Raw genomic sequence first — 21,672 nt, 5'->3', positions numbered from 1 at the left:
CTTATAAATATTAAAATTCTCTATATATGAATGAATATTTAAATAATATTCATATAATATATGTGATCCAATTCAATAAAGTATATCAGTTCTTCATATATATATATATATCTTTTTTAAAGAAATATTCTCAGTATATCAATGAATATTGAGTTCTTGTACAAAAGATTTACGTAATGTGCATATTCATTATTTTAGTTTGATAAAATACTTTGGTAAATAGGTAAAATAGGCGTGTTGCCCGTCCATACGTCGAATCTATAGACCCTCAATATAGGTTTTAATAAAACTCTGCTGCAATTTGTTGTTGTTGTTGCTGTCTGCTTGTTGTTGGGGCATGGCTCGGCGAGTACTCGTAGGAGTTTGCCTGAATTTCCTTCATCACATTTAGCCCGTCGAGTTTTCTTTTCGTTGGCCTCCATATTCTTCCTTTCTATTTTTTTCTTCTTCGGCACATTGTGTGGCGCACAAGCCATAAGAAAACTTTGGCGCTTGAAATATTGTTAAGCGTGGCGTGCCTCGTACCCTGCCAACCACGCCTCCTGATCCGTGTGAGCAACAGAGCCGCAAATAAACAGAGACTGGAGACTGAAGCTGGGCCTGTTGATGGAGGCGACACAGCTGGCAGTCCGCCGAGGCATTTAAAATGTTTTGAAAGTTTTCGATTTGACCATAATCCCGGGCACTTGTTTAGCGGTCCTGTGTCCACAAAAATAAATGCCCAAATACGACTATGTCCGTAAGTACCAAGCACATCTTTTCCCTTCATATTTTTGGGATTATCATTGTTATGCTGTGCCGCCTGGTCGCCTAAGACCCGCCCCTATCATTAGCGTTCGGGCATTAATTGCTTTAAGATTAAGATTGTTGCCTTTTCTCCTCTCACTTTTCTCCTTTTTTTTTGCGCAAACTCAATTGTTATTTACTTAGGATCTAGAACCTGAGTACCTACTTATAAGTAGGAAGCGTCTCGATCGACGACTTTATGCTTCGGCAGCTCTATAAAAAATTGTAAATTGCGTTGAGCGCAGCTGTCGACGACATGTTCACCCCTTTTGAGCTGCCGCACAACAAAAGATCCTAAATTTCTATTTATTGGCAATTTAAGTGCGATATAAATAATTTGGCATTCAGGTAGCAGCAGCAGCAGCAGCAGCAATGGGCCTGACTTTGATGGAGCATGTGAACGATCCTTTTAAAGTAGAGCCTGCATAGATCCCGCTTGCGTAGATAATGTATTATCAATTTGTTAGGGTTGAATTAGCTCAATTTAAATGTTTCGGGCTCCCTATGAATGGACAGAGAATTCACTTTTGTTTGCGGCCTAACCTAACCCTGACGATAGGGTTTAATTGATTATGCACTATTTTTCACGATACATTTAAGGGTGCATCTGTGATGAGGTTCGTTTACTTCTCTAGAGGCTCACGGTGGTGCAAATATAAGCGAGAACTTGCTTTAAATGTGGTGCAAATGGTTTGAAAACAAGAAATAACAATTAGAGGACTTTCTTAAAAATTAAATACATTTCATTTCTTGGTATTCCTCTCTTATTTGCAGCGATTAATTTGGTGTTTATATCAAAGCCTGATGTGGTTAAATGCCAAGCTTGACTGCTTAACGACGCAAATTGAAGCAAAAATTGTATAATTAATTAAATTATTTAATTTGCCTTGTACTAAAAATAGATGCGTATACCGACAGAAAACCTCAAAAGCACCGCATCATCCCCTTCCCAGTGAAATGTAGAAGAACCCAACAAGAGCCGCAAATACCCACCGCAGTCAACAAAAAACCTTGTTAGTAATTGCGGTAAATGTGATTAGAAAGTTTCGTGGAACGTTCTTCTCCTTAGCAATGCTTTCCCCTATTTGATTTTTAGCACCAGAAAAACCAAAAACTTTTAACCTAGACACTCACACACACACACACACGCGCACACTTACCAAGCCGTAAATAGTTGGCCTTTTACGTGCGTTAATGATGTTTTCTCAATCAAAAAGTTAAATCTTTCAGAGCGTAAGAACAAATTTCGCTTGCTGCCGAGGCACGCAAAAATGTGTTGCTACCACTGCAGGACGAAGGATGAAGGGACGCATAGTGAAGGGGGGGGCGGCAGGGAGGGGATCCGTTTGAACAAGGCCTGCGTGTTAAGCGTTTTAGGAACTGTCGCTTTTGGGGCTGTGTGGTTCAAGTTGCGGCTGCCAGCGAATCGAACAAGAAAAGCTAATTACAAGTAGCTAAAAGTTGTGCGTGTTTTCGCATGAATGGTGGACAACCAAGGTAAATGAGGGGCGAGGGAGCGAGGGGCGTCTGATTTAGCACAGGTACAGGGTGTTATGCTTTGGCAAAACACCTGTTCGAAACTGTTTGAAACTTTGATTGGTTTTTATATGATTTTCTTCGTACTTTTTTTTTCTTTCTTTTACTCTGTGGAAGTAGCTTTTAGGCAACTTTCGCGGCGTCTTGCCAAATGTGTCAATAATTGGCCTAGAATTTGAGCAAAGTTTTCAAAACACGCTGCGAGCTCTTAACAAAAATGTTGATTAGATCCCGAACAAGTGGGCGAAGTAAATGCGATTTTACAATTTAAGGTGTATATTGTGTTGAATTAAAATAAGAAAAAAATATTTAAGAATTTTCGCGTATTTCAAATTTGCTTATTTGTTAATCTTTAGAGTGCCGGTTAAAGTATTTATTTAATATAAATTAAATAAGGTAAATTTAATTTTCAGTTGTTGGCGCTGACCGTTTCCCTCGTGCACAGGAATCTGCTCAGCTGCAGCAATTATGAATTCCATTCTAGTTGGGCAACTTTAGTGTTTCCCAACTCCAATTCATTCAGCTATCCATTCATTCATTTATTCATTCATTTTGTGCCCTTAGCTCATGTTCCTGCCTCATCTACCGCTGCTGCTGCTGCTGCTTCTGCAACATTCCAATGCTTTGGAGTTTCCCACTTTGAAACTCATGAGTTTGGCATAAAGTTGTGTGCAAGGAGTTTTGGATCCCTTTTGTGGCATTGCAGAGCCAAAGCCAAACACTTACTTAAAATTTGAACCCCTTTTTGGCTGCTCAAAAATCGTTTTCAGTTCAGTTTTCAGTTAGCTTCACTTTTAGTTCACTTGCACTTATTTTGCGCTTGTTTTTCTTAAGCTCGCTTTAGCTTTCATTTTTATACCCTGAACTCATTGAAAATTTGTAAAGAGGGTATCATGTTTTTATGCCAATGTATGTGACAGACAGAATACATAGTCTTGTTATATATTTTCTTGATCAGGACGACGAGCTGTGTGGAATAAGCTATGTCTGTCTGTCTGACTGTCTGTGTGAATACGTCCCTCTCGGAGCTTGTCGATATCTCGTCCCATTTCCCAACTATCTCTTAAAATTAATTGTTACACTTGGTTTAAATATAAGCAACATGAACCAAACATTATTTGGAAGTTCTAGTTTTGCGATTCGGTATATACACACGTTAGGCAGCTACATTTATGCACTGTACATTTCATAAAGATCGGACAACAAACACCGACGAAAGGACAAAGAGCTAGAATGTTTGTAGCACGGCGCAGGCTGCAGGGTAACTCCTAGTCGAACGCATCCGACTAGAGCACTCTTATTTTTTGTTCTAGCTTTTTGGGAATTTTAATATAAGTAAACCAAGCTATTGCTGGCAGGAATTTGTTGTTTTGCCCCACACTTTCGAGGGGAAAAAAGTTTTTTATCTACGACCAAATAGTTTCTGACTATTTCTCCATCAATTTTATTGGTAATACTTAGACAAAAGTTTGCCCACATTACAGAGCGATATTTGCACTGGGCAGCGGGAGCGAAAGAGCCAACGAGCGAGAGCGAGAGCAAGAGCTAACGCCAAGCAAATCTAGCTGTTTTAAATTAAAGGATTTGAGACGTTAAAGTTTGTTGGCCAAACAATATTCTTGACTATGGCTGGGACTGGGCATTAGAAAAGCGTTTGTGTTTGGTAAATTTGTGCAAACGAACTGCTCCAAACACTTGACAACACACAAAAACTAATAAAGAACTTGCGACTGCAATTTTGTTTTGCTGTGTTGTCTGCCTGTAATTGTAATTACTCTTGGGCCACTGCCTCATCTTGACTGCAGCCCTCTAATTGTGACAATTGAGTGTAAAAGTTGCTAACTTGTAATTATCACTTACAGCACAGCAGCATCATCACGAGACCCCCCACCTCGGCACAAGCTCAGAAGGGGGTCCTGCACACCCACACACCCACACACCCACACAGCTTAATTAATAGATGGAACACACGTTCCAACCAACCAAAATCCGCACACAATGCGCATCTGGCTTTTGCCCCTGCCTCCATAACATGACGCACAGAATTCTCTGGCCGCAATAATAATTTACATTTTAAGCCAATTCTGAAAATGTTACACAAAAAAAGTTTCCATTTTCACAGTTAAATAAAAATTAATTACAACAATTTATCGTCGACGCTGCAACCGCACAACAACTGCAAAAAAAGTCACAAACGCTACGTAACGAATGAATTACAATGCATACAAGCCCCCAGGACAAATATCCCCATCCCCATCCCCATCGCCATCCTCATCCCATCCCACCTCACCCTCACTTTCGCCTTCTTCTGCTTTCGGCGCCCCATAATGTGCGGCTTGTTGTTGTTAAACGTTGCCGGACGTCGCTTCGCTTGAAACTGGCTAAAACGCCAAATGTTAAACCCTTTTGTTAATGCAGAATAATTGCTACGGGTCCGAGTTTCCAGTTCCAAGCTCTGATGTTGCACGGCAAAAAGCACGTCAGAGAGGCAACGGAATTTTCTTTTTTTCTTATTTTTTCTCTCTTTCTCTCGAAATTAGAGCGACTGGCGACCGGGCAAAGTGGGCGTATGCCCAGTTCCGTTTCATTTAGTTTTCAGTTTCCACCTAATTTACCCAATTGGGTAAAAGTGCTTTGTCATAATCAGCCCGGGAGCAGGGTTCGCATATCTAATGAATGAGGCCCAAAACGAACGGGCGGTGTGCACGAGCTGAAGGTGAAGGGGAGGCGCCATAAAGCAAACTTTTCGCTGGACAGAACAAAAAAAAAGTATGAAAATAGCTCCATTGGAATGGGTCTATTTGCACTCGACTCTCCGCCGGGCACATATTTATCGAGTTGCTAATAGGCTGTCACATAATTAGCCTTGTAACAACAAAATCGGCTGCCCAAAAAGGTAGCCAGAGCTGAGCAGAGACAGGGACAAAGACAGAGATGGAGATTGAGCGAAAGGACATTAGCATTAGCCGGGATGAAAGTCAAAGATGCTTACGATAATGTCCGGCGGTGTCGTTGCCAGCGACTAATGCGCTTTTCACAAACCGGCCAAGGATATGGGCTGTTTGGGGTTAAATTTATTTGGAAGGACAATCCAATGCACTCTAAACTGATTTATCTTAGATTTGAGATAGGCGCAAACAAAAATGGGACTTTATAAGGTGATTTGATTTTCTCAAAGAAATAAAAACGGACTCACCTTTGGAGAGCTGTAGAGATTACAAGTTTCGCACGTGTCAGCAATGTGACAAGTATATCCTTGTATATCCTTGACATCTTTATCACGTTACTTTCAAAAATGTTGTTCAAGATTTGCTGCAGATAAACAGAAATTAAAAATAAATTCTTAGAATATAATGTAACATTTAAATTGTATATAAATTTAAGAATATTCTAGTAAATTAATTAAATATATTTATGTACTGAACGACTTTAAAAAATGGTTTAAAAGACAATTGCGAGCATGCCTTGAGATCCTGCATGTTCCCGAAAATAAAACCCAGTTTTTTTTTTTTTAAGCTATTATAGCTTGTTGAATATTGCTGCCAAAAGCGAAGCAACCCCTGTTATAAATTGCCCTAAGGTAGCAAATAGTTAGCATTTACTCGGGTGAAATGCGCCTTCCCAGAGGTGTCATCAAATTACCAAAGTGACTTTGAAAAATTGTGTGAAAAATGAGTTCAAAATCGCATCCCAAAGGCCACATACCTTCCCCTGCCCAGGCCAAAAACAGTTGGTATTAAACCTATTTTGCATGGCTGTTGCAATTAACGTGGCCGAGCAGCAGCTGCAATCAGGCAATAAATATTCGATACGGCGCAATGCGAAACGAGGCGGGGCGAGGCGAGGCGATGATTATTGTTTCAACGCCTCAATAATTCGAACAATTTTTTAAAAATCGCTCACAAAAAAGGCAACAAACAGTGCAAGGATTCAGGATCCATAAAACGAACACACGGGCAAATATTTGTTGCCGCTGGTCAAATGCAAAATGCAAACGCAGACCGCGCTGTAAGTTGGCCAACGTGTGTGTGTGTGTGTTGGTATGTGTGCGTATATATGTTGGCAGGCCATGTTGCTGGCTATGCCAATGGCCAGTGCTAATTGCCAATTATGGACAAATGCGTTCGTGCGCGAAATTAAATTAACCCCTTTTTTGTTTGACACCAGCCGCCGCCGTCGCCCCTGCCGCCGCCGCCCCTGCCGCATCAGGACCGCCAGCAGCACTCACATTCCCATCCTTCAGCAAGTGCAGTCCTCAATCGCTTGTTGCCAAGTGGCCACCATGTCATCAATCAGCACAGCCACGTGACACGGACAAAACATAGCTACGCGATGCGCAAATATGAAATATATTTATGTCCTCACAACCATTAACTGACCAAGTCGAGGGGCATATGCAATAGCTGAGGGGATATGTAACAGCCAGAACACTGTCTTGATATATAAAATAATGTGCACATTAGAACAGAACAAATATTAAATGATCTTATTCAATTGATCGCTAGCAAGCAATTGGGCTACTTTAAAATGAAGTTCTTTATGGTTAGGCACATAAATTCCATCATTTTTTGTTAAAGTTTCAAAAATATACATTTATAGCAAAATGATTTAAGCAATTCACAATGAACACCAAAAAGACCATTAAAAAACCATCTCAAAACAATTTCGAAGTTCATTTTCACTCATCATCTCTATATTTTTCATTTCATTTAAGCCCTATAAACAGTTTAAGCCCGCATTTAAATGATTCGTCTCAATATTATTTACAAATATAAAAAAATATACATGCATATATATTTTTTCTTCCTTAGAGCATCTTTTAGTCAGCTTTGGAAATCTCTTAGTGGAATATCTTTTCTCGTTTTGCCTGTGGTCTACTGACAATGTACACATCGTCGTGCAATTATTAAAAATTGACTGATTGGCACGGTTATATGTATGTATATTGGCGTAAAAAACAACGAGCAGATAAATATACAAAAATGTAAAAAGCAGCAGCTACAAAAAAACAAAAAAAAAAAACAGTTAAAAACAAGTCAACACCCAAATGAGTTAAATGGCGAACTGAATCGAACCGCATTCAACCACATTACAAGCGCGCATTAAAAATAATACAATTTTGAAACTTTCATAAATAGCGACTGTCATTGCAATTTATTTAATTTTTTATTTACCAGCCATACGCCCACACAGCATACAGCAGCTGCTGTTTTTATGAGTTTTCATTGAGGCCGGGAAAAGTGCAAAAAAAAAAAAAAGAAGAAAATAAAAACACGCGTCGTGTCAGATTTTCAGATGTTCGGATGTGATAATGCAAACAATGAGCCACATCACTTGTTATTTTTGTCATAAGCCAAAAGTTCCCCTTGATTAAAAAAAAAAAAACTGGATAAGTTAACCCATCAGTGACAATTTTTGCCACTGAAATGTGAATAGTAGCGAGTGTGTTAAGGATTGTGCCCCAGTGCGAAAATCACGGAAACAAATGAAAAATGCAATAAATAATACTTTAATCCCATTTTATATTCTCGACTTCCAATAGCTCTTTAATAGTTGAATATTTGCTCAACAATTATTATGCAATTTTACTCATATTTATCTGGCTTATTATTGGGCACATCTGTCTCTGGCTCCATCACTTCCTCCTCCTCCTCCTCCCCCTCCGCTGCATTCGAATGCTGACTGCTACGCGGCGATGGCGGACGTAAGACCGTAACTACGTAACGCCCGGTCGAAGCAGGTCTCTGATTGTTGCGCATATTGAGGAAACGATGGCGCAACCTTTCACGTCTCTCACGGTTGCGCTGCTCGATCAGCTCCTCGAAGTTCACTGCGGACATCACGAATATACTTTACACTCGATTGCTGTGAGGTTTCACTGAACACTTACAACTAGTACTACTTTGTCCCTCGTCGGATTCGTGCCTGCGTCTTAATCGTTCGTAGCGCTTGTGTCTAAATAACGAGTCGCCGATTTCGTCGCCGATTGTTATGCCTGAGGTGGACCAGTTCATGGAACTGGTGTGCGTAGTGAAACTACTCGAGTGCGGCAAAAAGAACACCGGCTCCGGCTTATAGGATTCAGACGACCTAACAGACTAAAAGTGACAGCAATGTTGTGTGTATTATCAAATGAATGCCTTAATTATAATTAGGGTATTCACAGTTGCTTGCAAAGCTGCATAAAGTCGACTCGGTGGACTTTGTTTTGGTAGAACTAAACAATACACTCTCTTATTCTCTGGAACAGAGCCCAGTCTAGATATGCAAGGATCGTGTTAAATTTCGTTTCGAAAAATACCAAGTGATTGGAAAAAATGAAAGAGGCCACTTTTGAAAATGTCTCCAAGGACTCGATTTAACTCGGAAAAGCCACTCGTATACTCACAAAAGTTCCATCAGGCTGGAACCTAGAGAGCATCTACCAAAATCTACTCTATGCAGCCAGACAGACAACTGTGAAGACCCCAACTATCTTACTGGTACGTTACTGCGCGCCGATTTCGATTGAACCAATTTGGCCGTGGAATGCTCCGGTGGTGCTGGCCGCTGTGACTCGTCGGCATAGTGTAGCTCGTTGGGAAACACTTCATCCCAGTACTGATCCTTGAGCAGCTCCGGATGCTCCTGATGCATTTCATCCACAATCAAATAGGATACGGTCAGATTACGATCAATCATCCAGTTGAGCTGCGAGCCACTTGTTAATACAATGTACTAAGGCTTTCGGTTATTTACCTCGAAGTCATCATCATCATCGCCAAAGGGATTAATCAAGGACTCGGCCACCTTCAGCCAACCCATGTAGAAGAAAAACTCCAGAACTGTCAATATGGGAAAGTATTGGTCGATCCTATTCTTGACGGTGCGACTTTGCGGATTGTCTATCCACTGCTGGCCAATGACTCTGCATAGGAAGAACGTATATGTGGCCAGTGTGACCACCTGAGTGTAAACCAAAGGTACGCTGACCCAATCGTAGTACAGCAGGAATCCGCACAAGCCGCGGAAGCGGTTCAGCTCGTCGATAATCGTTTTGACCGCATAATCATCCCGTATCTTATTCTCTCTACGGGCACGCATCACAATGCTGGCCGCCCAGACAATCGGCATCCAGTGCTTCGGATAGTACGGAAATTGAAGATCCAGCGTCTCAATGATATCCTTTTCGTTCTCCTGCAGCAGTCCCGCATCAATGATTTGATCGTAGGTGGGGAAACGCATCTTAACACTGGGCGATATCATTGTGAACACAATCACTTGACACAGACACACATAGCGCAGGATTGTGCGCCGCATGGCCCGAGCACGGTCATCGAAGCCATGCACGCTGGAGCTAACGAGCGTCGCTATCGAATCCGGCCACGGTATTGTCGTATACTGAGCCCACCAACGATTCATTACAATCGACACAAAGAAGCCCAGCACAAATGACAACGGTATGAGTGTGGCATGGCTATTACAATACAAAACTACACACTCAAAGCCTCTAAAGACGAGGAGGTGAGCGCTGGTTAGTGCCAGATGATTATGGTAAGTACTCACCTGCGTGCCGTGTCATTCATTGCCGTCCGGTAGCATACTGCCAATAAGAGATATATGAACAGAAACACAAGCAAGTCCAGCCAGACCAGCTTGTAAATGCTGCCGCGCCATCTGTGACAGACACGAAACTTAGGGTTAAGCCCACTTTTTAACACAGCACAGCCTAACAAGAATATACCTGAATAATAAGCGCAAAAAGTTACTAATAACCCTCGAGGTAGCGACGTTAGCTGTGTAGGTGACCGTCATGACTGAACCCGATCAAGTTAGCAACTGAAATCAACCAACAATATTTCAGGCAAGTTACTTTAGCAAACTGAGAAATATGTCTACGCCTGCCGTATACGATACGTTTTCTGAACAAATATTCCGTTTAAATAAATATAATATATTTTTCTACGATTGCAGCAGACATAAAGTATATTGACTCTAGATCAGCATCAAGAACCGAGTTAATATAGCCATGTCTGTCCGTCCGTTCCTCTGCCCGTCTGTATCTTTCAATGCATGCAAACTAGTCTCTCAGTCTTAAGGCTATCGTCTTGATAGGTTCATAGGTTCGTCTTTCTGTTGCAGGCAATACATATACGGACCACTATATCGTATAGCTGACAGGAACGATCGGTTGAAAGGGAGGTTCTTGTATTCTGCTTCTCAAGATTATTTCAATAGTCTCACAAAATCTTGAGAAGGGCATTAAATTTATGACACGCCAAAGATGTCCTTTCTCGTTTTATTTAAAAAGTGCAGATTTGAATATTCTGCCCGACAACTTCATTAAGAAAATGGAATTGTCTTCCAGTCCTTATAATGAAGGTGAGCTAAATATCTTTAGAGGAGCTATTCTTCATTACCAATTCGGTCAATCCGGCCCTAACTTTGTGGAAGGCAGTCCATGCACTCACAAAATGTACTCTGCTCTTCGCACCAGTTCAGTTTACTGCCAAATTTCAGCCTTTATCAAAACGGATTCGATTATATCTATGTTTTTATTACATTAATAAAAAACTTTATTGATATTGATGGAGTACTATAGTTTCTTGGTCCTTAACACATTTTAAATGTGATTACTCTTTGCTTTTTTTGGTAACAAAACTTTTTTCCGTTTGCACTGTACTATCCCTCCGTGAGGGAGAGGACTGGTCACTTGGAGGTGACTGTACCGAGACTGCTTCTGATTGATTTCCTGACTCAGACAGGTGATGCAGTTCGCCCTTAAGCAGATCAAAGGTCATGGCTGCATGCTGCAATTGCCTGGCGTGACGTTCGCGTTCCCGCTCTTCCCGCAGACGATCAAAATCATCCTTGCTGCTCTCACGAGTTGACGGCTCATCCTGCAAGTCATACATAAGCTCCTCTTCGTCGCCCTCGTCCTGGCCGTCTTGGGCGTCCTGGTCGTCATCCATGGGTTCCAAGGGACTAAAATCGAGAAAGGAAACGGACGACGAGCTGCGATGAATATCGAACCGACGTGACGCAAACTTGATACGCAGCTCGTTGCCTTTCACGTACTCATCATCCTCGCCATCAAAATCAGTGAAATCGCGCTCGCTGGTACTAGTTGGTGTACGCTTCGGTATTTGTGAGGATGTAATTTTGGACAGGTCCAACTTGGCGGTGGATGCTTCGGGCGGCGCGTGACGCTGCGACTCGTCTGCGTATGGCAGCTCATTGGGAAAGACCTCGTCCCAGTATTGATCTCGGACCAAGGTCGGATGATCGTTGTGCATCTCGTCCACAATTAAATAGCTAACCTGCAGATTGCGATCGATTACCCAGTTTAGCTCAAAGTCATCATCGTCATCGCCGAAGGGACAAATCAGTGTCTCGGCAACCTTAAGCCAGCCGACGAAAAAGAAGAACTCAAGTGTACTAAAGACTGGAAAATAATAGTTGACAATATTCTTTTCGTTGAACTCGATGTACTTCTTTTCGTTCATTTCGATGTACTGATGACCGAAAATGGCAGCCAGAAAATATGTATAGACTGCCAGTGTGACCACCTGGGTGTAAACAAGTGGCACACTGATCATATCGTAATGTGTAAGCATGTTGCAGCCCGCCCGGAACTTGTTCAGCTCGTCGATCATGGACTTGAGCGAGAAATCATCCCAGATGCGTCCCTCCTTACGGGCACGCGTCATAATGCTGCAGGCCCACATGAGCGGCATCCAGTACTTGGAATGCTTTGGAAACTTTTCATCCATTTTTGTTATAATTAATGCCTCGTTCTTGTTGAGCAGGCCCGTTTCCACAAAGTAATCATAGGTGGGAAACCTACGCTTGATTCCCGGCGATATCATAGTCAGCACCATGGTCAGAGAGAGGCAAACATAACGCATTATGGTGCGACGCATTAGTCGTCCATGCTCATCCTGACCACGCACCAGGGCACTCACATAGACAGCCAATGGATCCGGCCAGGGCACCGTGATGTACTGACTCCACCAGCGTTCCACAATAATGGCCACATAGAAACCGAGCACAAAGGACAGCGGTATTAGAGCTCCATAGCTTCGACAATATTCCACAATATTTTCAAAAGTGCTGGGTATTGGGTAGGGCGGGATTTATAGGACATGCGAAACGAATGATCGATTTTCCAAACCGTTTGTTTTCATCCCCGAGCAAGTAGCGATACATGAAGGCCATGGCATAGAAAGCGAACAAGAAGGCCAACAAATCTGCCCAAATTATTTTGTAAATGCTTGCACGCCATCTAGCGGTGGCTTTCGAAAGCTATTACAATGCATTTACAATTAACAACAAGATGTGGCTTACCTGACCAGTAGCTTCCAGAAGCAGCCGAAACGGCGGCAGGTAGCTACCTCTGCAGTATAGGAAACAGTCATGTTTCAGCACGTTCTACAAATCGATCTACAAAGCAGGTCGAAATGAATTGAAATCAACCTGGTTAAGGATTTCTGAACATATGAATGACTTGTGGCTTGGCCTACTAAAGTTCCTCAACGGAGGCAAGCGAAGGTCTACTAAGTTATATTCCCAAAATTGGATTCTAAGCAAAAGTCAAGGCAGCGGAAGCTATTGCAACTTTAAGCTTAAAACTTAATACTAATACTACTTATAACCCTTGTCCAAGTCTAAATTTTCTTCTTTATTATTAACAAGTATAAAAACCAATGTGTCTTAATTGGCCTTACGAGAATTGCATAGTTGGGCAATATTTAAGAATACTTTTTTTTAGCTTGGTCTGGTAAAGGGACATATATTAATAAATATGTATACTGCATGACTAAATACATGTATATATATTGCATTTATGCAAACGTTTATTAAAAAACATACATAAACAAGTAAGATTGCTATAGTCGGGAGGGCCCGACTAGCTTGCCATCCTCTTATACCTCGCACCCATACTAAGAACTCTTTTCAGAAGGAACAAATTTCGATATTGGTTGTTATCAATTGATTGGAAACGGATCAAGTTATCGTTTACCGGAAACAAACTCGTAGCATGGGCACTAGGAGGACCTACGTTTTAATGTTCCTGGTCTCTAGCTCTTATGGGTTCTGAGATCGATCGGTTCATGCATACGGAACGACGGACATGGCAAACAAGAATATACATATGTTATATACTTTATGGTGTGGTACATGCGTCCTTTCATACATTTACACAAAACTAATATACCCGTTTTCAATGGGTTTAGGGTATAAAAAGTGAAGTAAAACTCATTTATTGTCATTCTGGCGTTAAATGAATTCAGCAACGCAATTTGAGGCATTTAATTTGTGAGCTTAATTATTTAAATTAGATTATTTCTATTTGCTGGCGACAACAAAGGCAATCGCAATGCCAATTTGCAATCTCAGCCACAAGTGCTAGGCATTTCCGCACATTTTCTTCGAAAACTCCCAATGGCCCCCCTCCCATGTCCCCACAATTCCAAAAACATGCTGCTTTGTGAGCTTGTGTGTGTGTGTGTGTGTGGGGGAATTTACTTAGTAGGTAGCTTTGCCAGTCGGTGGCAGTAAAATTTTAATGCCCACACAACGTGAGCTGCGTGATTTAGACCCCCTCGCCACCTCACTTGGCATACGCCCAATCGTATCATGTGCCCTGAGTGAAAGTGTGAAGAGCATTCCGAGTATCTTATCAGCGGAGCGTACATTCGATTACGATTATGAGTATGAGTACTCATACCCGTGTCGTCGATGCTATAGCTCCTTTTGATCGTTTGCCCTATGACTATTACTGCGTAATCCGAAAAGTGACGAATACACTTAGCGAAAAAAGTTAATTGTATTAAATGAAATGGGCATTTGATTCAAAAATAAGAAGATTGCAAGCATTCTTTAAGGGCAGTTTTAAAAGAATTTGTTATTCACAACTTTTAAATACACGTATGATTTTCTTCTTGATCAATTCGCTCAGTGTATAATCCCATATGACGCATAGCCATAAACGGCCGGGAGCGGCCATAGATCGCCTTGGTTTAATAATGCCCGTAATCAGTTTATAGATAATTTAATAGTTGCTAATGGCGAGGCGTTTATCACACATATGAGATATATGTAATAGTGTTTCAGCAACAATAATACAGGCACACGTATGGGTTAGTGAGTCCCCCCTCAAGGGGGTTGTTAATTTGTTGCGTCAGTTTTTGAAGCGTCAACTGCAAAACAATTCAATTTAAATTTGTCGAAGTTCTCACTTCTGATACAAATCGTAATACATGAAATTACCGGACCTGACTGAAATGCTGTCTAGGTATCTCGTTATTATCAGTATATTCATAAATTAAACATTTTATTACATACATACACAGAGTATATACTAATTAAAATCACTTATTGTGCATGTCTTTGACACTTGTGAATGTAAAGATTGCCTTTTGCACTTCAGCAAGTCTTATCTAGGCAGCCAAAGTGAATCAATTAAATTTTAGAAAAACAAAATGGAAATCTAATATAGATTACTGTATAAATGATGATAAAAATACATTTGGAAATAGATGGAACAAGATATATGGACAGAGTTTAGCTATTTTTGGAACTGCATTAGGGAATTGATGGCAATCTATAAATATTATTCAACTCGTTTTAGCTGACCCATAAAATAAAATAAAACAAATATTTACGAGCAAGTTGAAGTGTTATTTAAGAGCTAACTTTAAGACTGCTCTCCGCTCGCTCTCTCACTCTCTCTCTCTCACTCTCTCTCTCGGTCGCTCTCTGCTAACTGATATTGCATTATATTCGCTGCGGCTACTGCTGCTGTGGGCCATATAGGCAAGTGTTTATTATCACTCAGTTTCAGTTAACGTGATTCCGCGAGCGCGTACACAGCTGCAGTGAGAGCGAAGTAATTAAACCGCGTCGGCGTTAAGGCCGAGTCGTCGTCAGATCGGAAATAATACTACCTTCAATACGGCAAATAACAATCTTATCTCAACAACATAAATAACAATAAATGACACTCGAAGTCGGCTGCCAGTGCGGGGCGAGCTGCGGCACCGGCCACAACAACAGCTGAGAGAGTTGATATCTGTGGCACGTAAGATCGTAAACCTGACCAGTCACAGCATCTTTTTCCTTTCTTTTTTTGTTTTACCTGCTAATTTTCATAGGCGCTCTAATTACAAGCAGATTTCGCTCGAACTGCCGCCTCGCCCGCTCGCCCTGACAAGCATTTACCTGCAGCATTTGTAGTTTTTCATATTGTTTACCGTTTGCTCACTTTTCTAGCGGCGCTTTTGTATCTCTTATCAGTATCTGATGCTCGCTCTCTCCGTCTCCCTCTCGCTCGTTCTCTCGTGCTATTTGCTGTCTTCTTATCTTAAAGAACAATTCGAATTCGCGGCTGTAACTCAACGTCCGCCTGCCAGACGCATTTTGAGCTCGAACTCTGCCAGTTGTGTTGTCGTCGTCGGCAGCGAACTGTGAATACGTATCGAATATACTCGTATTCGCACTCATACTTGGAAGTAACACCCATACACCCGCCCCTCCCTCAGACTCAGCCGGCAGAAAGCAAATATTTGGACAGAGTTTGCAGCAATTGCAGCAGTCGGCAACTGTTTAAAAGTTGGTAAGTCAACTAATTAACTATGTAGAAAATAATTTATCATTAGATATACACTTAAAATATGCTCATTATAATAACTACTATTATATAAATCCAACACACACGCGCATAACTCTTCATTCGACATTCTGCCCGCCTCACCTAGACCCACTTAATTATCTTTATAAGCAAGAATATAAAATTTTAAAGAGGAAGCGCAAATGTAAATAAACTGCCTAGAACCAAATAGTTGAGCATCTATGCTTATCAGTTAGGTGGGTTAGTCATTGGATAAGAGGACCAGGCCCAAAACGAATGCAAAACCGTGCCCAACACAGATTCTTATAAAAGAGACCAATTTCCACAAAGAATCAACTTTCATTAAGTAAAACCAGGGAAAGGATACCTCTCTTGCCTCTCTTCTAAGCGTCAACAGTTAAAAAGTAAATAATCAGACTCAAGTAAAACAATTGAGTTCGAACTAGGAACAATGGCCTAGCCTCGATTTGATTTGCCACGACTTGTCTATGATTGCAATTTGAGCTCAATAATTTGTACTGCATTTTATAATAATAATAAAAACAAAAAGCTGGACTGATAAGCGCCTGGGACATGGCATATGTGGTATGGCGATGTCAATTAATGTGCATGATCTTGGCAGCTACAGCTACTGCAATGAATGAACCCTAAGCTAAGACTTAGATGGATGGAATTTTTTATAGACACAGAAACCAAAACGAAACGCGAGGTTTAATGAACCTTTATTCGCAGAGATACCGAAATGGTTCAGCAATATTCGGCGTGGAAGGTGCTAACACGCCGCAAACATCTTACGGCCGATGGCAGCGAGGGTGAGACCAAACTGAATCGCGTCCTGGGCTTGTGGGATCTGACGGCGTTGGGCGTGGGCTCTACATTGGGCGCGGGCGTTTATGTGCTGGCAGGCCAAATAGCCAAGGATCAGGCGGGTCCCTCGGTAATGATATCCTTTGCCATAGCAGCGCTGGCCTCGCTCCTGGCAGGTGAGCGGCAAACGAGCTCCATTCAAATTGACATACTCTTAAATACATCTTCCTGACAGGTATTTGCTATGCGGAATTCGGTGCTCGCGTGCCCAAGGCGGGTTCCGCCTATGTCTACAGCTATGTGTGCATTGGTGAGTTCGTGGCCTTTGTGATTGGCTGGAATCTGATATTGGAGTATGTGATTGGTACGGCCAGCGTTTGTCGCGGCATAAGTCTCTATTTGGACACGCTGCTTAATGACACGCTGAAGGAAACCTTTGCCGAGGTGGCGCCCATGCATGTCAGCTTTCTGGGCAGCTACTTTGATTTCCTCGCCTTTGGCTTGGTTGTGGTCTTTGGCGGTGAGTTATTCGAAGCGATATTTAGTTGAAGTTAAATCCCTTTTCAAACTGATTTCTCTTTTTATAGTTGCCTTGGCCTTTGGCGTGGAGACCTCTGCCATGGCCAACAATTTTGTCACATGTGTTAATATTTTCATTTTGGGCTTTGTCATCATAGCTGGCGCTATTAAAGGTGAGTCTCTTATCTATTCCTACTACCCGCTAAATAATGCATAGTCTCTTCTTTTAGCTGATTTCAGCAACTGGACTGTGGATGCATCTACGAGTGTTGCGAACGGCACCGACATAGGAAATGGCGGTTTCTTTCCCTTTGGCTTCGAGGGCACCTTAAAGGGCGCCGCCACTTGCTTCTTCGGCTTTGTGGGCTTCGATTGCATTGCCACCACGGGCGAGGAGGTGCGGCATCCACGCAAGAATATACCACGCTCCATTCTGCTATCGCTGCTCATCATATTCCTGTGCTACTTTGGCGTATCCACCGTGCTGACGCTAATGTTGCCGTATTATGCGCAGGATATCAATGCCCCGCTGCCCTACGCCTTTGAGTATGTGGGCTGGCCGGTGGCCATGTGGATTGTTACCATTGGCGGACTGGTGGGCCTGCTGGCCAGTCTATTTGGCGCATTGTTTCCACTGCCCAGGGTCATGTATTCCATGGCACAGGATGGTCTGCTGTTTCGCTTTCTGGGCAGGATCAGTCCACGTTTTCAGGTGCCAGTAACGGGCTCCATTGTGGCAGCTCTATTTACGGCTCTCTTTGCGGGTCTATTCGATCTGGCACAGCTGGTTAGCCTGCTATCTATTGGCACTCTGCTGGCCTATAGCGTGGTTGCCGTTTCCATAACCATTCTACGTTACATGGAATACAGCGAAGACGTGGGGCAGTCATCTCCAGCTATCTCCGAGGCGACCTCGCTGACGACGCGAAATGTACGCTTCACCTGGAGCTCCATGTGCACACAGCTCTTTAATGTGCATCGCGTGGCGGAGCCCAATCAGATCTCCACGAGAATTGTGGGCGTGCTGACAACTCTGTTTTGTAGGTGCAAGTGAGGCGTGAGCCTCAGTTATTTCTCGTTGTTAACTTTATTTTAACACCTTGGCCATTTGCAGGTCTGCTCTCCTTAGGTCTTGGAGTGCTACTAATGCAGGCCTATCCCGCCATCAGCTCCGAGCGGCCCTGGGCCTTGACCCTGCTGATTATATTCATTGTGCTGATTGCCGTGGTGCTGTTTCTTACCTGTTTACAGCCACGTGAGGCACGGAGTCGCCTGTTCCGGGTGCCCTTTGTGCCGGTGGTGCCGGCGATTAGCATCTTTATTAATATCTATCTCATGCTGCAGCTGGATAGCTGGACTTGGATACGCTTTGGTGTCTGGATGATTGTGGGTGAGTCGCCCGCACAGTTGTCTATTAATTTGCATGTTGTAGCCTTTGACTAATGCATGTTACCTTAAAATTGTACTACTAACCGTAATGCCTTAGGTATACCCATATACATTGCATGCTGGTGTCTCTATGACATCAAAGATCCAAAAAAACGTAATCCCGAACGTGTTGCGTTCTACCAAGCATTAAAAATGCCCAAGGAACTACCCTTGGTCGGTAGCAATGGCAATGGCTACCTATCCAAGCAGAGCACACTTACGAATGAAACGCAAATTGTGAGGAATTCCAGCAGCTTGGATCAAATACAGAATATGAGCGAGGTTTTTGAGGACTTGAAGGAGCACAAAAATGCCAATGGCAAGATTTTTTATGTGGAGGATACAAAGAGCGTACATTCCAGGACTACGCTGAGCGCCAACGAAGCTGAGGACGAGCACTCTGTCATAGCGATGCTCGACGATGTGCTAGATGCGGAGGATTCACAGCAGCAGCAGCTGGACCAACAGCATATATTTGCGCGTAACTTTAGCATCGATTCGGAAATGTATCCCAGTGTGATAGAGACCACCATTGTGGCCACTGTGCACAGCAGCAGCAGCGATGATGAAGTTGCTAGTCAGCGATCCTTGGATCTGTACAGGCGCGAGGAGTGCAAACAGGCAGCCAGCGAAATGCTGCAGGAGTTATTCGACAGCGACGCCTTCTACGAGCAGCTACAGGCGGCGAGGATAGGCTTAGAGACAGACAAGCAGCAGGCAGAAGAAGCACAGCTTACGCCAGCCCTGCTTAGAGCTCAACTCAAGCGAGTTCCTTCCGTTGGCTCAATAGCCTCGCAGGCTTCGGTTGCCTCTGCCGTAGACGATCCGTTGCATTCGGAAAAGTTTAAGAATCGACTAAGTCATCTAATATTGAATCCGAATGCGAACAGAGCCAAGCGAAACGAAGAGCCGCCGCATCTGGCGGCGACAGGAGACGAGAAAGAGAAGCCTGCAAGGCCGCAGCTAAAGCAATCGAAAAGTGAAACCGATGTCCGCCTGCTGCTGCTGAAGGCTATCCGAGAACTAAAAACGGACAATGAGGAGGCGAATGCAACTGAAGCTGATAATAATAATGGCAACAGTAACCGCAATGCTAATGCCAATGGTGATGAGGATGGTGCTGTGGCCACAGCGCCTGGAGCTGGCCACATACCGCGCGCACCGAAATTCGATCCGGTTTTGTATAGGACCATAAACAGCATTAGTTTGCACAAACAGCGACCCAGTTTGAGTCGAGAGCTCGTGGTGGATGCCAAGAACATGGAGATAACTGCAGTCAAGCCTCCAGTTGACTCCACGCCCATCGTATCCGCAACCGCATCAGAAGCAGAAGCAGGAGCAGAGTCAGAGCCGGTGCCATTCAAAGCGAAATTGGAGGCCATATTGCAACGAGGTCCCTCGCATCGCCTCCAACAACGTCCGGGAGCGGATGTGGTGATGCGCCGTCGGCCGCAATCGGTGTACGTCGAGGAAACGCCAATTGAATGAGCCAAGCCAAAGATGAGGGTTGAAATTCTCGATTTTGTAGCATACTGTAAATGTAGCTACCGTTTCTGCTGCACACTCTAGTAATCTGTAGTAATCAAATGTTGTAGTAGATGTAGTTGCATTTCCTGTTGCTATAGAACGGTTAGCTAGTTACATGAAGGCAATACTAGATGATAAGTGCTTAGTTCTACAGCGGAAAACGCGTGCAATTCGATTGCAAAATTCTGAAATTGCGAAGTTATTGGTCTGCGGCTGTGCCACAGGGCCAATTAATTGAAGCGGAAGGCACTCGAAATCTGTTGAATGCAGAGCAAGCAATTGTAGATACATTACGCGAGGGCTAGTAATAAATAACTGGGTGCTTAGCTCATGAAGAGTATCCAATAGAAAGAAAATATTTGTATCAATAATTAGACTAAGTAAGCATTTTAAACACTTGAACTTGAAACGCCTTTAAATCGATTATTAAACCCTATCGAGCAACGAATATGAGAGTTAGGATTTAGTTTTTCCTAGAGAAAACTGGTTTTTATTATAAACCTTGTGATATTAACCAAAACAATAAGGGAAGCAAATGTTCCAAAGAATATTAGTGAAACGAGTGTCGATACAACTTATTCGCACATATTATGATAAAACACTCCCAGGGATTATTCCAAATCAAGCAATAAAAAGCAATCTACATATAATTATTATAATAGATCAAAAATGTAGTCTAAAAGAATGGTATTATAAACGTAAATCTATTGCATGTGCATGATAGCTGCCAAGTATTATAATTGTAAAAATCTAATCCGATCAGTTCGATTTTCAATTACCCAGGTCTATCCATATACTTTTTCTATGGACTGCCCAATAGCTATAGAGAAATGCGGAGACAACGCGCCGGCTGGCAGAAACTCAAATATTCTGAACACTTTTAAGACCCAACAACAACATCAAAGAACCTGAGGGCAAAGAATAGAACACAATCGAAACATGATAATTAATACATAGATGTATTATGTATTATGTCCTAAGCCAATTTGATAAATGTGAACAATTTGTTGTTATAAATAAAGATCTAGTTGTAATTAATAAAAGTCAAACGCTTTACCTATTTACTCCATAGCCAAGTGGATCGGCATCCATTTGGAAATGTCGAGAGCAACTGCAGCAGCCGCTTCCGGAGTGGAGAGCGCAGAGCCCAAGACGATCGTTAGTTTATTAATAAGTCATGAATGGATCGTCATTGTCGTTTAATTCCCGAAGGCCCTGTCTTCTGACTGACTTTGATAAATTAATTCATGTCCGCTGATCGTCTACAGGGCAGAGAGGTGGAGAGCGGCTAGAGAGAGAGCGTGTGCCAAGAGACTCGTACAGTTGTTCATTCCCCTTGCCTGACATTGATTTTGATTAGACTGAAACATCCCCTGGGCCGTTCGGGCCCTTTCCTTTGCCTTTGCCTTTGCCCTTCCCTTTCACCCAATCGATTTGGGGCAGCGCTGCCTGATTTA

General features: G+C 42.6%; 3 protein-coding genes and 2 long non-coding RNA genes across 7 annotated transcripts in view; 2 read left to right on the top strand and 3 right to left on the bottom strand.

Annotated features, from left to right (window-relative positions):
• Positions 1 to 5,638, bottom strand: part of LOC135429684 (uncharacterized) — a 68,923-nt gene extending 63,285 nt beyond the window's left edge. Inside the window, exon 1 of the long non-coding RNA XR_010436447.1 lies at positions 5,519 to 5,638. This is a non-coding gene — a long non-coding RNA (uncharacterized LOC135429684). The remainder of the gene's footprint in view (positions 1 to 5,518) is intronic.
• Positions 5,639 to 7,117: 1,479 nt separating this feature from the next.
• On the top strand, positions 7,118 to 7,738 carry LOC135430030 (uncharacterized). Its single transcript, XR_010436519.1, has 2 exons — positions 7,118 to 7,258; positions 7,500 to 7,738. It is a non-coding gene; the product is annotated as an uncharacterized LOC135430030 (long non-coding RNA).
• Positions 7,739 to 7,827: 89 nt separating this feature from the next.
• Best4 (Bestrophin 4) lies at positions 7,828 to 10,201 on the bottom strand. The gene is made up of 6 exons (XM_064684582.1): positions 10,046 to 10,201; positions 9,868 to 9,978; positions 9,061 to 9,811; positions 8,803 to 9,012; positions 8,213 to 8,420; positions 7,828 to 8,152 (listed from the first exon to the last, which is right to left on the bottom strand). Exons 1-6 carry the CDS (start codon positions 10,114 to 10,116, stop codon positions 7,908 to 7,910), a joined length of 1,596 nt encoding a protein of 531 aa, XP_064540652.1. The 5' UTR covers positions 10,117 to 10,201; the 3' UTR covers positions 7,828 to 7,907.
• Positions 10,202 to 10,837: 636 nt separating this feature from the next.
• Positions 10,838 to 12,808, bottom strand: Best3 (Bestrophin 3). The gene is made up of 3 exons (XM_064684144.1): positions 12,649 to 12,808; positions 12,476 to 12,586; positions 10,838 to 12,414 (listed from the first exon to the last, which is right to left on the bottom strand). The coding sequence occupies exons 1-3, from the start codon at positions 12,717 to 12,719 to the stop codon at positions 10,935 to 10,937; spliced, it is 1,662 nt and encodes a 553-aa protein (XP_064540214.1). The 5' UTR covers positions 12,720 to 12,808; the 3' UTR covers positions 10,838 to 10,934.
• A 2,356-nt stretch (positions 12,809 to 15,164) lies between these two features.
• LOC135429690 (cationic amino acid transporter 2) lies at positions 15,165 to 21,258 on the top strand. 3 transcript variants are annotated; one of them, XM_064684119.1, is made up of 8 exons: positions 15,165 to 15,385; positions 15,577 to 15,919; positions 16,667 to 16,917; positions 16,977 to 17,261; positions 17,329 to 17,433; positions 17,491 to 18,300; positions 18,375 to 18,650; positions 18,747 to 21,258. In XM_064684119.1, exons 3-8 carry the CDS (start codon positions 16,677 to 16,679, stop codon positions 20,174 to 20,176), a joined length of 3,147 nt encoding a protein of 1,048 aa, XP_064540189.1. In that variant the 5' UTR covers positions 15,165 to 15,385; positions 15,577 to 15,919; positions 16,667 to 16,676; the 3' UTR covers positions 20,177 to 21,258. The 3 variants fall into 3 exon arrangements, with proteins under 3 accessions (XP_064540189.1, XP_064540182.1, XP_064540199.1); XM_064684112.1 differs by having other exon boundaries at positions 15,165 to 15,919; XM_064684129.1 differs by having other exon boundaries at positions 15,166 to 15,919; positions 20,999 to 21,258.
• Positions 21,259 to 21,672: the final 414 nt, after the last annotated feature.

This window comes from Drosophila montana, unplaced genomic scaffold, assembly GCF_035044405.1.
Source record: "Drosophila montana isolate Dmon_TW-CO22-7 unplaced genomic scaffold, ASM3504440v1 contig_1417_1, whole genome shotgun sequence".
NCBI lineage: Eukaryota > Metazoa > Arthropoda > Insecta > Diptera > Drosophilidae > Drosophila > Drosophila montana.
The sequence above is the reverse complement of the archived record's forward strand: the minus strand, read 5'-3'. Positions and strand labels throughout refer to the sequence as shown.

Excerpts from the sequence above, each read along its gene's own strand:
- Best4 (XM_064684582.1), bottom strand. The coding sequence starts at position 10,116 with ATGACGGTCACCTACACAGCTAACGTCGCTACCTCGAGGGTTATTAGT. Across the intron at positions 9,812-9,867 it reads ATGAATGACACGGCACGCAG|AGGCTTTGAGTGTGTAGTTT; the intron begins GTGAGTACTTAC and ends CCTCGTCTTTAG. Across the intron at positions 8,421-8,802 it reads CGGCGCGCAGTAACGTACCA|TCTGTTAGGTCGTCTGAATC; the intron begins GTAAGATAGTTG and ends TGTCACTTTTAG.
- Best3 (XM_064684144.1), bottom strand. The coding sequence starts at position 12,719 with ATGACTGTTTCCTATACTGCAGAGGTAGCTACCTGCCGCCGTTTCGGC. Across the intron at positions 12,587-12,648 it reads TTCTGGAAGCTACTGGTCAG|ATGGCGTGCAAGCATTTACA; the intron begins GTAAGCCACATC and ends AGCCACCGCTAG. Across the intron at positions 12,415-12,475 it reads CTCGGGGATGAAAACAAACG|CACTTTTGAAAATATTGTGG; the intron begins GTTTGGAAAATC and ends CCCAATACCCAG.
- LOC135429690 (XM_064684119.1), top strand. The coding sequence starts at position 16,677 with ATGGTTCAGCAATATTCGGCGTGGAAGGTGCTAACACGCCGCAAACAT. Across the intron at positions 16,918-16,976 it reads GCTGGCCTCGCTCCTGGCAG|GTATTTGCTATGCGGAATTC; the intron begins GTGAGCGGCAAA and ends TCTTCCTGACAG. Across the intron at positions 17,262-17,328 it reads CTTGGTTGTGGTCTTTGGCG|TTGCCTTGGCCTTTGGCGTG; the intron begins GTGAGTTATTCG and ends CTCTTTTTATAG.